Source organism: Vulpes lagopus, chromosome 2 (assembly GCF_018345385.1).
Source record: "Vulpes lagopus strain Blue_001 chromosome 2, ASM1834538v1, whole genome shotgun sequence".
Lineage (NCBI taxonomy): Eukaryota > Metazoa > Chordata > Mammalia > Carnivora > Canidae > Vulpes > Vulpes lagopus.
Genome location: NC_054825.1, coordinates 31,840,619 through 31,856,197, shown reverse-complemented (window position 1 = coordinate 31,856,197; position 15,579 = coordinate 31,840,619). Strand labels below are relative to the sequence as shown.

At 40.3% G+C, this 15,579-nt stretch overlaps 1 protein-coding gene across 1 annotated transcript in view; it reads left to right on the top strand.

Annotated features, from left to right (window-relative positions):
• The window catches only part of CC2D2B (coiled-coil and C2 domain containing 2B), a 109,442-nt gene extending 93,863 nt beyond the window's left edge, over positions 1 to 15,579 (top strand). Inside the window, exons 29-34 of the mRNA XM_041745230.1 lie at positions 872 to 985; positions 2,928 to 3,062; positions 3,450 to 3,572; positions 8,981 to 9,039; positions 10,870 to 11,047; positions 13,341 to 15,579. Of these exons, the coding sequence (XP_041601164.1) occupies positions 872 to 985; positions 2,928 to 3,062; positions 3,450 to 3,572; positions 8,981 to 9,039; positions 10,870 to 11,047; positions 13,341 to 13,529 (798 nt within the window). The 3' untranslated portion in view covers positions 13,530 to 15,579. The remainder of the gene's footprint in view (positions 1 to 871; positions 986 to 2,927; positions 3,063 to 3,449; positions 3,573 to 8,980; positions 9,040 to 10,869; positions 11,048 to 13,340) is intronic.

Genomic DNA, 15,579 nt, shown 5'->3' with positions numbered 1-15,579 from the left:
CTTTCATACTGATTGGTAAATAGTCACTGCCAAGAGCTCCTGGGGTTCCCCCATCCCCCACCTCCCTGGCCACCAAAGCCCTTCCTCTAGGACTATATGAACGGAAAGGCACAAGTCCTGTCTAAATGTTGCAGCTGCTATTCAATAACAATAGACTATTGCCATATAAACATTTGGGCCCATATATGTAGTTAGATCTTCTTGATTTTTTTTAAGGGAAGCCAGAGCTCCCAATTTTAAAAAATATTTCAGGGCCAAGCAAAAAACACACTTATAGACTAGAACTAGATCATAGACTACCAGTCTACCACCTCTGCTATGCTTTCCTCTTTCACTACAACTGTTTTACTATATTTGACTACAGCTCTTTCAGTTGAAGAAGTTTCAGTCATTTTCCTGATTGGGCTTCAATTCAGTCCTCTTCCTCTCCTTGAGTTGAGAGCACTCTGCTGGTATAGGATAAACCAAAGGATCCCTTCCTCTAAAAACTATGTGATTTCCTATCAGATGAGGTTTCTTAAAATAACAGTCTGTATGTCCCTGTTTGCCAAAAGCAGTTTAATATTTGTCCTAAATAGAAATATCCTATTTTTGGATGATGAACTATTTGGTCACTTACACAGTATGTATCCACATTAATTGTCCCATAGTAAAGGTGATCCCTATATTCCAAGTTAGTGTTCTCCACAGTGTTTTCTCAAGCAGAAGGTACCAGAGCTTTCAGCTTTTCAGTCAGTCATCCTAGCAACCTGGCAAAAATACGTGTGTTTAAAACTGGAAAGAGTAGAGGGGCTCTCAATCTATTGGATGCTTATATTATTGATCTTTCTCTTCTTTTTCTTTTGGCCTTGTTCCTTTTGCTTTGCCTCAGCGCTGTATCAGTCTGGCTATTGGAAATAAGGAAGAGCATGCCATACTACTCTGTAATTTCTTTCTGTATTTTGGAAAGAAAGCTTTGGTCCTCCTGGGGACCTCAATGTTGGAAGTAAGTGCTGTAGTTAATATTTAAATAGTGTAAACAAAACTAATCAGCCTTCAGCTGCAAGTTTAAAAGACATCAACCTCGGTTTTCCATCTTTTCACAAGCTAATTGAGGAATTTCATGGGCAACCAGTTATTTAGTTAAGAGGATAATGATGGCTCATCAAAATGATCACAATGTAAAGAAAGGCTTTACTTTTGTCTGTAAAACTGTACTAATGATAGTGCTTCTTCATGGGGTTAAGAAGATATTAAGTTACATTGTGCATATGTGACACTGAGAACAGTACCTTGGTTCATGGTGCCATTTCAATAAATTTCACTTCAGTAAACGGTGGTAGTGGTGGTGATGTAGTAATAGTTATAGTAGTAGGTGTAGAGGTTGGTAACCATCATCACCACCATCAATCATCTCTATACCTTTCTAATACTATATTTAAAAATCCTTAAGAAATACTTCTCCCTATTCTTCCTTGCTCAGTTTTAGTCATACAAGATGTGGGCCTGAAATTTGTTTACCTACCCAAAATTTTTGCAACTTAATTATATGCTCCTACATTCTTACTTCCAGAATGCTATCTTCTTTTGGACTGTTCCTATTTCTACCACAAATATCTTGATAAGGCTAAAGATTTCCAGTCTAGTTTTAGGCTTTCTGTTATTATCACTTATTTCTCTATATTTCCTTGGCATGGCTTATTATTTGTGTCACATTTGCAAGCTAAAAGCCTGTGGTTAATTCCCAGCCCCCACCCCCCCCCCCCCCGCCCCACACACACACATGAAATTCTCCTGTGTCTTTTTTTTTTTTTTCTCCTGTGTAGTTTTAAGTGTCACTAGATGGCAGTAAACGGTCGACAGTATTTCAACAAACATTTGCAGTTTGGTTGCTCTGGCTGAGGTGAAACCTCTTCTTTACTGTAAGGATGAGCACAGTGATAAAGAACAAGAGCTTTGAAGAGTCCAGGCTACATGGCACGATGTTAAAATTTGTTTTTGAGAATTGGTCAAAGAGGGATTTAAACCCAGCAATACCATTTACTAACTGTGTGATCTCAGCTTGTTTACTTCCCTGAGCTTCAGGTATCTTCTCCTTAAATGGGACTAATGCCATTTATCATTCTGCTAGACAAGCCCCTCCACCTCTTGACTCTATCTGAAAGATGGCCATAAAGATTACCCCCACCTCAAAGAATTTAGAGTGAATGCAAATGAAAAATTTAGTTGTGAATGCTGAGCATGGTACCTGGTGCACATAAATTCCCAATAAATATTCAATAGTCTTTGTCATTATTATTACCTGAAATTGTTATTCTTTTCTAAGAAAACTTTGCACTTAAAAAGGTATATTCAGAACTGAATAATAACATAATGACTACTTTTATTCCTCAGATGGTTTCCTGTATACTTTCTCTCTAGCCTCTTATTCCAGATCTTGTTCTCAAAATTAACTTAACGGCTTTTTAACTTCACTTGGCTTTTTTCAGGGCATTAGGCAAGTGTCTACTTCCTAACTCTGTGTGGTGTTCCCCTTTAGTCCCCAAGTATATTCCACTCAAAACAGGGCTAGTCCATATAGTGCCTTGTGTGAATTAGACCAAAGTATCTCTGCCTCAAAACACTTTAGAGCTAGCTGTTGGGAAATTATCACAGTATATTGATTTTTCTAGAACAACATGCTTTATTGCAGTGAGGGCACACCCTACAGGGCTGTACATGGCTGCACCAGCTCAAAAGTTCCCTTATTTGAATCTTCATGCTGGTCTGGGCTTGAGGATTTCTGGAGCTTTGGGGTTTTTTTTTGCTTTTCAAAAAGAATTTGAAGACCCTAAGAAAAGACTTTTATAAATCAAAGATATCACATGCTTACATTATAGTTCCACATGCAAAAATGAGTTAAATCAACCACCCACCAAACATGACTTTAACTCTTTTTCCTTACACAGGGGCAAGTGGCTTATGTATTAACTCAAGAAACTAATGAATATTTGCTTTGGAATCCATTAACTGGGCAATGTCATAAGCAGTTTGACCCATTTTGTCCTTTACAAAGTGTAGACTGTTTGTTTGATGATGGAAATGTAAGTATATGGGGGGAAAATCTTATTTTGAGTTATCTCATCAAGAGTCAGTGGCAGTGGTCCTCTACCCTGGCTCTACAATAGAAATGTATGGAAAACTTTGAAGAAACTACAGATGTTAAATTAGAATCCCTGGGATATGGGGTCAGGGAAATCTTTTATCCCTAAAGTTCCTCAAGTGATTCTGTAGTGCCTCCAAGGTTGAGAACCAGTTATCAGTGTAATGTTAACATACCCCTAGAATCCCTTTACCTCCTACCTCAGAACCTCCTTTGACCTCCACCACTTCATTGGGCAATAGAACTGTAAAATTTTGCTCCATCCTAACCAGGTAAGAGCTTTGTGCTCCCATGTGCCTATACTGATTTTATGGTAATGTTTTAATAGGTCTGGTTTAATATTCAACAAAATAATACACCAATGGCTGTACATTTCGACTATTTGAAGGAAAGTTTCTGGAAACAATTGCTTCCAAAAAATTTCCAAGGGACAAAACCACATACCATACAGGTAAATTCCAGGAGTGCTGTATTTTACCACTGGTTCTAATCTTTACCAGTCGTGCCAGCTCTTGTTATGTTTATATAGCTGATTGTGTATTGATTTACCTGGCAATTTAATAAAATCTAGTTTTCTCTGCCATCCATCCTGAGTTTGGGCTACTCTGGTCATACTCCTCTATTTGCAAAAAGGAAGAATTAAGAATGTATCATCTTAAATGTGAATTTATATTTTAAAATAAAAATTTTTGTTATTTATTCTAAAACTGAAAATATAATGTTAAGATGGTGTGGTAAGTTTACTTTGACCTAGCCCTTCTGTTCCACATCCATGGCAATGATAAAATATAAAAATTGAAAAATAGAAGGCTTATTTGAGCTCCAAACCATGACAATTGTCTCATGGAATGGAAACAGGACAGATATACTAGCAGTGAATAGGGCTGAACAAGTGACAGAAGTAGGGTCTGAAAATGGTTCATGAAATCCAGGGAACCAGAGTCAGTCACTTTTTGAAGCCAGGTGTTGTGATGGGGCTCCCTACTTCACTACTCTTGAAAGAAGGTGGGGAAGAAAAGCTACAGACTCACTCCCTGGGGCATAGGAGGCAAGAGGTGGAAGCAGAGACCTGAAGTCAAGAACCATGGAACAACGACCAGACGGCTCAGCCAGTGGATCTGGATGTATTCAGTGTTACTTTGTGAGGGCACTCCAAATTTCACTTCAGTGGCTGTTTCTGCATTAGGGCCATGGTATGGCAGGGTGCGGGCTATTGCAAAATCCATAGACTAAGAGCTGCGAGCCCAGAGAAAGTGAGAGAAAAAAAATAGAGAAATAGGCAGAAAACAATTCATAGAAGTAGAAATTTGAATGCTCAATCTCACAATCAGAGAAATACAATTTAAAACACTACTTTGCTTGTATAACACTGACAAAAAATTTTTAAGAGTGATCATACCAAGTGTTGGCAAAGAAGCAGAGAAATGGTGGGAGGATAAATGGCTATAAATATTTTAGAAAACAGTATGATGATATCTGATAAAATTGAAGATGCTCGTTTTGATCCACCAATTCAGCTTCTAAGTATATACCATACAGGAACATGCCAGGAAGACAAGTACAGCAATGTTCTTTATAGAATTGCAAGAAAGAAGAAGAAAGAAAGGAAGAAAGAAAGAAAGAAAGAAAGAAAGGAAGGAAGGAAGGAAGGAAGGAAGGAAGGAAGGAAGGAAGAAAGAAAGAAAGAAAGAAAGAAAGAAAGAAAGAAAGAAAAGGAAAGGAAAGAAAGAAAAAAAAGAACAATTCATCAACCAGAAAAAGAATATATGAATTACGGAAGTACTCATACAGGCAGTCCCGGTGGCCCAGCGGTTTAGCGCCGCCTTCAGCCCAGGGCGTGATCCTGGAGACCCGGCATCAAGTCCCAGGTCAGGTTCCCTGCATGGAGCCTGCTTCTCCCTCTGCCTGTGTCTCTGCCTCTCTCTCTCTCTGTGTCTCTCATGAATAAATAAATAAAATCTTAAAAAAAAAAAAAGGAAATACTCATACTATGAGATCTTCTATGTAGTAGTTAAAAAAAAGAACTAATTTACACTCGTTCTCAACTTGGACTGTATATCCATTACATCAGAACCCCTGAGAGTAGAACTCACACATCTATATTATTTAAGCTCCCCAGGTGGGACACCTGGGTGGCTCAGTGGTTGAGCATCTGCCTTTGGCTCAGGTCTGATCCCAGGGTCCCCGGATCGGATCGAGTTTTGCATTGGGCTCTCCACGGGAAGTCTGCTTCTCCCTCTGCCTTTGTTTCTGCCTCTCTCTCTGTCTGTCATGAATAAATAAATAAATCTTAAAAAAAAAAAAAGCTCCCCAGGTGATTCCAGTGTGCAGCTGATGTTGAGAACAACTGTTCTAGAGCCATGCACCTCAGCATGAATAAATATTTAAAAAGTAACATTATGCAAGATAAAGAATATGCGAAATGACACATAGAGTACAAAATCATTTATATAGAGTTTGAAAACTATGTGTTGTTTATCTAAATGGAGACACATAGTGATAATGTAAAAGCATTCATGGGAATGATAAATACTAAATTTAGATTAAAGGTTACCTTTGGAGACAGAAAAAAAGGAATGAGGCAAGGGAACAGCATACAAAGTATGTCAAGTCTGCCTGTAATGTTTTACTTCTTTTTTTAATTTTTATTTTTTTTACTTTTTTTTAAAGATTTTATTTATTTATTCATGAGAGACACAGAGAGAGAGGCAGAGATACAGGCAGAGGGAGAAGCAGGCTCCATGCAGGGAACTTGACATGGGACTCAATCCTGGGTCTGAAGGCAGGCACTAAACCACTGACCCACCGGGCTGCCCATACTTCTTATAAAAAAAAATCTAAAATAAATATGGACAGATGTAAATATTAGCTATAGCTAAGTGGTAGGTATGTTGAGTGGATGTTCATTACATTATTTGCAATGCTTGTCTGTGTATTTGAGGTATTTCACAATATCAAAAAGAATGCATGGCGGTTGCAGGGAAGGGATCAAACAGTACCAAACTGTATAAAAAATGTCTCTCCCCTTCAACATCTTTTTCCCACTCTAAGAAATAACCACTTTTAGTAGTAACTTGTGCGTCCTTCTAAACGTTCTCCACATGATGCAAGCGTATATATATATATATCCTGTTTGTAAAGTCATTTTTTAAAATTTTTTTTATTTATTTATGATAGTCACACACAGAGAGAGGCAGAGACATAGGCAGAGGGAGAAGCAGGCTCCATGCACCGGGAGCCCGACGTGGGATTCGATCCCAGGTCTCCAGGATCACGCCCTGGGCCAAAGGCAGGCGCTAAACTGCTGCGCCACCCAGGGATCCCTGTAAAGTCATTTTAAAGGAGAAATGAAACATGCTCATCTCTCTTGAGCAAACAACACTTGCAGCATCCACAGGCCAAGCCTTGCTTGTCCCCTCCCAGAGTTGTGACTGATGCATTGCTGCCTCCTGGGGGGGGAGAATGGTATATTTAGAGATGAGGTTTTTTTGTTTACTATTAATCACTCTATTACGGGTTTAGTGAACGTTCCTTGTATGCCTGCTATGAGCCAGTGCTACATCAGGCATCAGTACTACAAGAAGACATGTCTCAGTATTCCCGAGACTTGTGTTCTTAAGGGGGAAGGAAGTAAGTGAGCGATTGCAGGACAGAATGGTAAATGTGATTACAGAAGAAATGTGTGTGCTTTGGGAGCATGCAGCAGGAGGACCTGAGGGGAAGGACAGTTACTGGGGTTACTGGAGCTTTTTGGGGGGAAAAAGGATGATAGGCAAAGTGAAGGCGGTGAGCAGGAGCTGGCCTGGAGGGCGATCATGGTAGAGAACAGTGCCAGCAGAGAGAGGACACAGCAGGCAATGCAGACCTGCGGCAGAAGGAGGGATCTGTGGAGCTGTCGGAAGGCCAGCTTGGCTGCTGCCAGGGAGCAAACAAGACAAGCTCAGAGGTGAGCAGAGTCCTGCTAAGGATGTGGCCCTTTGTCCTCAGGGCAGTCAGAAGCCAACAGCATGAAGGCCAGGGCTGCCACGATCAAAATTGTAGTTTTTATAAAGCCACTCTGCCTGAGTATGAAAACTAAACCTTTTCCCAAGTTGAATCTATAAATATAAAACTCAGAACTGCATTCGACTTGTATCTACTACTGATTTATTTCCTGTGGGTTAATGGTTCTCGATCTTCTGTCTTGCCACAAACACACCCAAGTAAACTGCTATCTGTAGTGAATAGTGGTTTTTTTTTTTTTTTTATCACAATTGCAAACACAAATTTGAGTGTGTAAGATAAACATCTGGGTACTCGGAGCTGAAGTTAAAAGGGAAATCTTCTTGAAGTTTTAAAAGATATGAATTCCCTGAAAGGAAGGGGCCTTTGCCAAAAAAGGAAAGGGAGACTAACACCTCATAAATTTATCGAGTTAACATAACCCAGGCCTCTCTTTTGGGCCTGAAGGTGGCCTAACTAATCCTTACCTGCTGGAGGGAGGAGGTGGGGAGAAGCAGGGAGGCACTGGAGGACTGGACAGTGGTTGGTGACAGCCATCAAGGCATTGGGTTTGCCCGTCCTGTCTGGGATAGCTGGTGGTCCTATAAGGTAACAGTGGAGTTCATTGTTTCCTTCTTCCTGTGTCTCTCATCTCCTGCTCAGATGTGTTGTGGGGAAATCCCTGTGCCCGGGACTCTTCTCACATCTGTCCAGGGCAGGCACCAGAACCCTGTTGGCTTTGCTGAAACACAGAGTGTTCAGCTTCACCCACTGAATTTCTGATTCAGTGGGTCCCATGTGGGGGCTAACAAGTTCCCAGGTGTAAGGCTGCTGGGCCGGGGGGCCACACATTTTGAAACCACTGGCTTTAGATCATCATGTGACAGACTGAATCTTCTCAATCACTCCTGAAATATTCTAGCACCTAGAGGTCTAAGAACTGTTGCCTGCTTTTTGCACGACCCTCCTTCCACTCATGTCCCTGTCTCTACAGCTGTCTCTATTTCTCAATTCAGGAATGCCTAAAGTAAAAATGTTTAAACTCAGTTCCTCCTTCTTGTCCATGTAAGCCCTGGGAGATAGGGCAGGGAGGACTGGTTTGGGTGGTAGACTTAAGGAGTCCTCTTTCCACATAGCAATCCTGCAGGGCAGGGAAGGGAACGTGGGAGAACGTGGTAGGGCATGGCTCTCTGCTGTTTTTACAGTGCCTGGAGCAAAGGCTTGGAGATAGGGGAGATTGAAATGGACACACACACACACAAAGACCTGGCTCCTGCCAACTGAGAAAAAGGGATATTCAATCAAAGAAGGAAGATGATAAACCATGTTGAAAGAGTAGTAGTAACAATAATACCTGATTTTATTGAACAATATGTGCCGGTTTTGTTGTATTATTTTATTTCAATATCTTCACAAGACCTAGGGAAGTGAGTACTATTATTGTCCCTCTTTTAAAGATGTGGTAACAGAGACTCAGAGAGATTAAGTAACTTCACCAAGACCCCAGTTAATAAGTGGAAGGAACTAGAGCAGCTGCCAAAGACTATCTGGAATAATTAATAAGCATGTCAAGTGCTTCTTTGTTTCTTTTTTTTTTTTTTTCAAGTGCTTCTTTGAATTAATGGATGTGGGCAGTAGATCTATCTTTACCCCGGAAAAACACCTTTGTAAATCCATTCCTCGCCCCATGCTCTGGTAAAGTAGTGTTAAAAAGCACTGTGATCTATGTTTTACCTTTGTGCTTCTGTGGTGGAGGGATTTTGCCACGTGAAAGTGGTTTGGGTTGCCCTCATTATAATTAGCACTCCAGGGGTGACTGTGATGTAAAGGTGGTCTCCCTAGAAGCCTTTCTAACTTTCAATTGCCTATATATTTCAGCCTGAAGAAATAATTTATTGTGAGACTAGTAAAAGCATGATAGAAGATCTAAAGAACAGGTATAACATTTATTTATATGTTATGATTGCTATGTTTCTCCCCAAATCTATCAGCCCCCTTTCAACCTTTCAGTCCTCTACCCCAGTCTGTCAAAATAACTATTCCATTCAGCAATAGAAGCATGAAATGGAGTTTTTTTAAAAAAGATTTTATTTATTTATTCATGGGAGACACACACACAGAGGCAGAGACACAGGCAGAAGGAGAATCTGGCAGGGAGCCCAGTGGGGGACTCGATCCCAGGACTCCGGGATCACTCCCTGAGCCAAAGGCAGATGTTCAACCACTGAGCCACTCAGGTGCCCCAGAAATGGAATTTACAGTAGTTTGTTCCACTGAGTCATCTGTCTTTTGGTATGTGCATCAAAAACCCTTCTACCTTTCCAGAACACTTCTTAAAAAGACCATCTAAGGAAAAAAATGATTGCCTCTGGAAACATTGTGGGGCTGCTATTGGGAAGTTCTTGATACAGACTCCTGTTGATGTTATAGTAATAATAATGTGGTAGTTAATACTTCTGGAAAGGACATGAAGGTAAATGGCCCACCACTTGGAGTATGGGAAAAACATCCAAATCTGGTGGTAATGTGAATACTGTCCTATCCCCAGCCCCGGCACTGCCTCCTTCCCTACACACTACACACACACACACACACACACACACACACATAGCTTAAGGACTTATTCCGTCAAGCTGAACAAGTTTATCAAAGCCACAAATTTTGCAGCAGGCCTTACTCCTACTGCAAATGTGTCAGAAGCTTCTAGATCTTACTGCCTCCAGTGACTCATGCTGACATAGTAGGCTGCCATATAAGCCGCTGCCCACTGATCAAAACAAAGCATGACAAAAATAATTTTGCTACTCCCTTCCCTCATGAGCACACAACTCCCACTTCTTATTGCCTTCCTTTTTCCCCAATTCTTAACAAAAAAGGAAGAAATGCAGTTGAGAAATGATTGCCAACTTCTGGTTTTTATCAGAATCACTTCTAGAACTGTTTAAAAATACAGATGCCAGGGTCCCAGACCAGACCTGCTTAATTGACATCCGGAGGTAAAATATGTTGCTAAAGCCTAACAAGTGATCTTGATGCTTAGCCCCTACTGAGACTGCAAACTCCAAACTGCTCAGTCACGCTACAGACTCAGCCATGAGGAGACTGCCAGTGGCTTTTGTTTTTAAAGCACACACGGATTCTGTGCAGAGATGAGGCTTCCCAAGTGGGCCCCATTAACAAACCTGCCCTGTCCCTGGAATAGTCGACCAGCAGGTATTGTTCTAGGGGCTGAATACACAGGCACAAATCCCTGCCCTTGCGGAGGGTACATTCTAGTAAGGTAACCTGATCATCATACTTATCAGTCTGTACCTTGTTTCCTTCCAACTCTGCCTGCTGAATTAACTAATCTAATAAACCCATCCCTGCTCACATCAGCCAGACCAGATATCTAAACTTTTGTAAATGCAGTTTCTTGGAAACACCATGTTTTATGACAGGGGAGGGTCATGGAGAGGGATGTCAGTCCAGTGATCAGACAGGTAGGCAGCTGCCTACACACAGGTACCTGGAAAAGAGCTCTGCCCTTGAGATCTCATTCTTGGCTACCCCAGGAAGCTTCTTGCTTTCCCAAGCCAAGCAAGAGCTTGCTTCTCCCCAAGTTAAGTAATATGAACGAAGGCAGATATCCTTAGCCATAGAGGTCTGACTCATCCTAAAGCAAAAACAATGTAATTCTCATACTTGATTAAAGTGACAAAACTCTTATCACATTTGTGAAACGGGTTGTAATTTGTCATAAACTAATCTTTGCATTGTTATGTTAGGATTGAAAGGACTCTGAAATGTAAAATGATGGAATGGCGACCTAAACAGCCGACACGTTGGAATCGGCAATGTACTCATATTTTGCGAAAAATTCTTCCTAAACTAGAACTTGGCACTGGAAGCTTTGTATCATCTGAAGAAGAGAGTGAATTTGAAAGACTGCTACAATTTTATTGGGTGTGTGTATGATTTAGTGCATTAATGGCATTTGTTTTATCTATGTTGTTCATTACTTGGGAATAGTAACCTCAAATATCCCTCAAGTGCTTTTTATCTTGATCCTAGATAATAGATGATATGGCATTAAAATACATTTATTTATAGAATAAGAAATTTCAAGTATACCAAACAACTATTACCATGACCACAGTGTATGACATTTTCTTGGAATCAGTCATATTGATGATTGTGGTATATTACATAAACCACAACCTTTGGAAAGAGATGACCAAAAGGAAATCACCTGCAACTAAGAAATTGAAAGATGATCCCTCGGTGGTAGTAATAGAACAGATTCTCTCTCACTGGTTCTGAGCCAGAGGACTCCAGGCAAGCTTTAATATCTTTTATAATATCCAAATGTACGTACCCAGCCTGGACTTCTCTCCTGACCTCCTCTCTTATATATTTACCAATGCATTTAACATCATCCTGGATGGTTAAAAGGCATCTCAAACTCAACAAGTTCATAACCAAACATGGTGGGCATTTGGTATATTGCTAGGGTCCTCTCCTCTTTTTTTTCCCCTACCTACCCCCAATTCTGAGCATTCTCTCACTGACTCTTCCCTAAGAACTGGTCCAATGAGGTTTTGAAAGCCCCAGTCTCCCAAGAGTGAGTTTCTTTCCCCATCTATCATCCCAAACACTAGGAGATATCTCCTAGGGAAACCCTTTGAGAGAAGAAAGGAAGGAATCTGTTGGTGTTGAGTACTTAGGCTATCAGGGAAGGATCTGCAAGTGCTATTTATTCATGAAGAGGGAGGAAGTTGGTTTTTTTGCATTAAAAAAATAGAATTAGGGGTAAACAGATAAGCAAAGCAATAAAAGCCAAGGTTTAAAACTTGGAGTTTATTTGTAAAATTATGTTTAATAACACACAATCAGGGGCACCTGGGTGGCTCAGTGGTTGAGCTTCTGCATTTGGCTCAGGTCGTGATCTCAGGGTCCTGGGATCCATTCTCACACTGGGCTCGCCATAGGGAGCCTGCTTCTCCCTCTGCCTATGTCTCTGCCTCTCTCTGTGTGTCTCTCATGAATAAATAAATAAAATATTTTTAAAAATGATAACACACAATCATAAACCTGAGCTGAATCATGTGGCTTGGATTCAAACCCTGGTTCAACCACTTGCTAGCTTTGATCAAGTTACCTAACTTCTCTCTACTTTCCACCCATTGGGCAAGATAAACAGGAATAAAAATCATTATCTGGTTTGTGGTTATGGTGAGGATTAAATGAGCTGACATTTGCCACAGCACCTAGCACTTAACAAGTATTTAGCAAATGTTATTCGTATTCTATGTGCCAGGCACTGTGTTAGGCACTGGGGTTATGACCATAAACAAGACAGATATAATCTTGTGAATTCATAGAGACTATAGGCTAATGAGACAGACCATAAAGCATGTAATTGCAATATGTTTCATTAAATAAGTTAGGGAAGGATAGCATCCTATTGCAACCACATGGAAAGAACACACGAACAGATTTAAGGATCAAGAAAAGCCTCCCAGGGGCCCCTGGGTGGCTCAGTCAGTTAAGTGTCTACCTTCTGCTCAGGTCATGATCCCAGGGTCTTGGGATGGAGCCCCACAATGGGCTCCCTGCTCAGTGGGGAGCTTGCTTCTCCCTCTCCTTCTGATCCTTCCCCCCTTTGTGCTCTCTCTCTCTCTCTGTGTCAAATAAAATCTTAAAAAAAAAAAAAAAAGAAAAGCACCCTGAAATAAGTAGTCTAAGGCTTGAAAGAGGTTTATGATTGTTTGTGTATTATTAAATAGATAATGTTACATACAACCATGTGCCATAATCCTTTAATCCTGTCATATGGTTGTCACTTAAGAAATATGAACCAAATCAATGTTAAATGAATTCTTCCATAATGCTCATTTAGATACCTCATTTTTGGACCAAGTAATTTTTTTCATTGTCAGTTTGCTATTCTAGAAAGGGTGCAAGTATGTGGAATATGGAGGGTGCATGCTCTGTTATCAGTTCTGGCTCTGCTCTTCTCTCTCTCTCTGGAAAGTGGGGATTATAGTAGAACTTACTTCATAAAGTTGTTTGAGAATTAAATGTGTGTGTGAAGCATTTAGTACTGTTCCTAGAACATCATAAGCACCTATAAAAATAACTTATTATTTCTTGGCTACCATTTTCTGAGGCTTCTGTAATAGTTTTGTATACAGTGATTCTTGATTACCTACATAATTGTATCATGGGTTTACACGTTATTCTGTCTTTCTTCTAGGTCACAGGATTTCCTATCCAGATGCCATACACTGATGTACAGTCAATTATTGATGCTGTGTATCAAACTGGAATTCATTCTTCTGAATTTCCCCAGACAGAATTTGCTCTAGCTGTATACATTCACCCATACCCAAACAACATATTATCTGTGTGGGTCTATTTGGCTTCCTTAGCTCGATATCAGTAAAAAGGAAGAAGGGAAAAGGGAAAAAAAAAAAGTGCTCAAGACTTTTCTGGTACCTTAGGATTTTGCTACTTATCCTTAAGGCCAGCCAAGTATGAACCCAAGTTTTGGTTCTTTTATAGAGTTGGGCACCATGGAGACTCACTCTCTGAACCTCTGAGAATGAGTATAGATGATCTCCCCACCAGGGACCTCTTCAAGGAGAATGCTTTGGGTAGTCTAGTAGCCTTGGTTCACTCTCTACAGTAGGTCTTTATTATGGGAAAGAAGCAATTCTGGCCCCTCCCTTTGAAGCCAGGATTACTCAAGTTGTAGGCTTCATACCACCTCCATCAAATCACCTGGGGAGCCTTGTTGAAAATGCAGATTCTAACATCCCCCTAAGACCTACTGAATCGAACTTCTGGGAGTGGAGCTCCAGAACCCACATTATGGTAAACAAGATCTCCAGATAATTCTAATGACTTATTAAGAGTGAGCCCCCAGCCTTACAGAATGTTTTCATTACCCAAGTGAGCATGGCACATTTGATGCTGGTTCTGATGCCATTCCAGGTAGAAGTTATTTAAGCACAAACTTGAGGTCATTGCCTCTTATAAGATAAAAGATTATTGCACTCTTGTAGAGTAAAAGGAAAATCTGCCAGGTTTGGCTGAGGGCTGAGGCCAGTTACTGGGGGCTTCCTAAAAGTTTCACTTGGGAAAAAAAAAAAGTTTTCACTTGGGTTGCTACTGACCTTAAGTTCTTTCAGCTCCAAGTATTTGGAAGGGCCTCCTAAGAAACTCTGTCTGATACACTTTGCTGATTCTATGAGAAAGAGAGAAAATGGTCTTACCAAATCTCCAGACTTCTTTTTCCTTTTGTAAGCAATCTGCCTCTAGCACTTTTCTGCAGCTTTCCTATCCCCGTGGTTGCTCCAAGGAGGCCTATCTAGATCCTAGGAGCCTCAAGAGAGAATGGATAGTGATGTTGAGTCAGAAGCGCTGCCCTTTCCTTTTATTTAAGTGTTGTATGCTTCATTGAAAAAGATATTTACACACTTTACTTAAATGGCACAGAACAACTCATTTTTGAAAAACCAAAGGATACAGATTTCCAAAGGTTGATGAGAGCACTTTTATATGAGGTAAAAATAGGAGAAAGAAAATTCACCTATCACAGTGCAGGTGTGCTGGAGCCTCTTGGGTCACTTTCACAAGCAGAGATCCCAGGTTTATCCCCGGGGAATCATCAGTCTGAATTCTGTCCTGCAATGTGCCTGCATGGGCTACCAGAGAAGATCTCATTTATTTGCAATGATGTTAGTCTTGGACCCAACTTGAGATTACTAGAAGAGTAAAATAAAATCGTAGTAATGTAGGTGAAGAGAGTGCTTTCTCTCCAAGGATAAAACCTAATTGTGTGTGTTTCTCTGGCATGCATACAAAAATTGATTAGAATTCTTGTTCTTGTTTGTGTTTAAATGCTAAAGGAAGTTTTGTTATTAACAAGTCTCCCGCAATGATTGGGGTAGCATAAAACGTCAATGGAAAAACAAGGTTACCAAAAAAATACTGAACTCATGCAATTTATTTCTGTGACACCTTCAACATTTACCTATTTTGCCAGTTGTTTATGGTTTTCAAATTGATAGGCCACTTGAGAGTAAGGTAGAAAGTGTTCATAGGCAGGCATAGAGGACCCTTCTGTATCATATCCCTTTCTTTTTCTTACAGGTGTCTGGATTTCTCAACTCAAATTTTTTCCTTAAAATTTTTGAAATTGTCTGTAATCATTTTTTTCCCATTTGTCTACTTTAAAGATACATGATTTTATTTTTAAGTTTTTAATTCCAGTTAACATACAGTATTATATTGTTAGTTTCAGGTATATAATAGAGTGATTCAGTGGTTCCATCCATCACCCTGTGCTCATCATGAGAAGTGCCCTCTTTAATTTCTGTCACCTATTTAACCCATCCTCCCACTTACCTTTCCTCTGGTAACTGTAAGTTTGTTCTCTATAGTTAAGAGTCTGTTTCTTGGCTTCTCTCTCGCTCTCTCACTTTCTCACT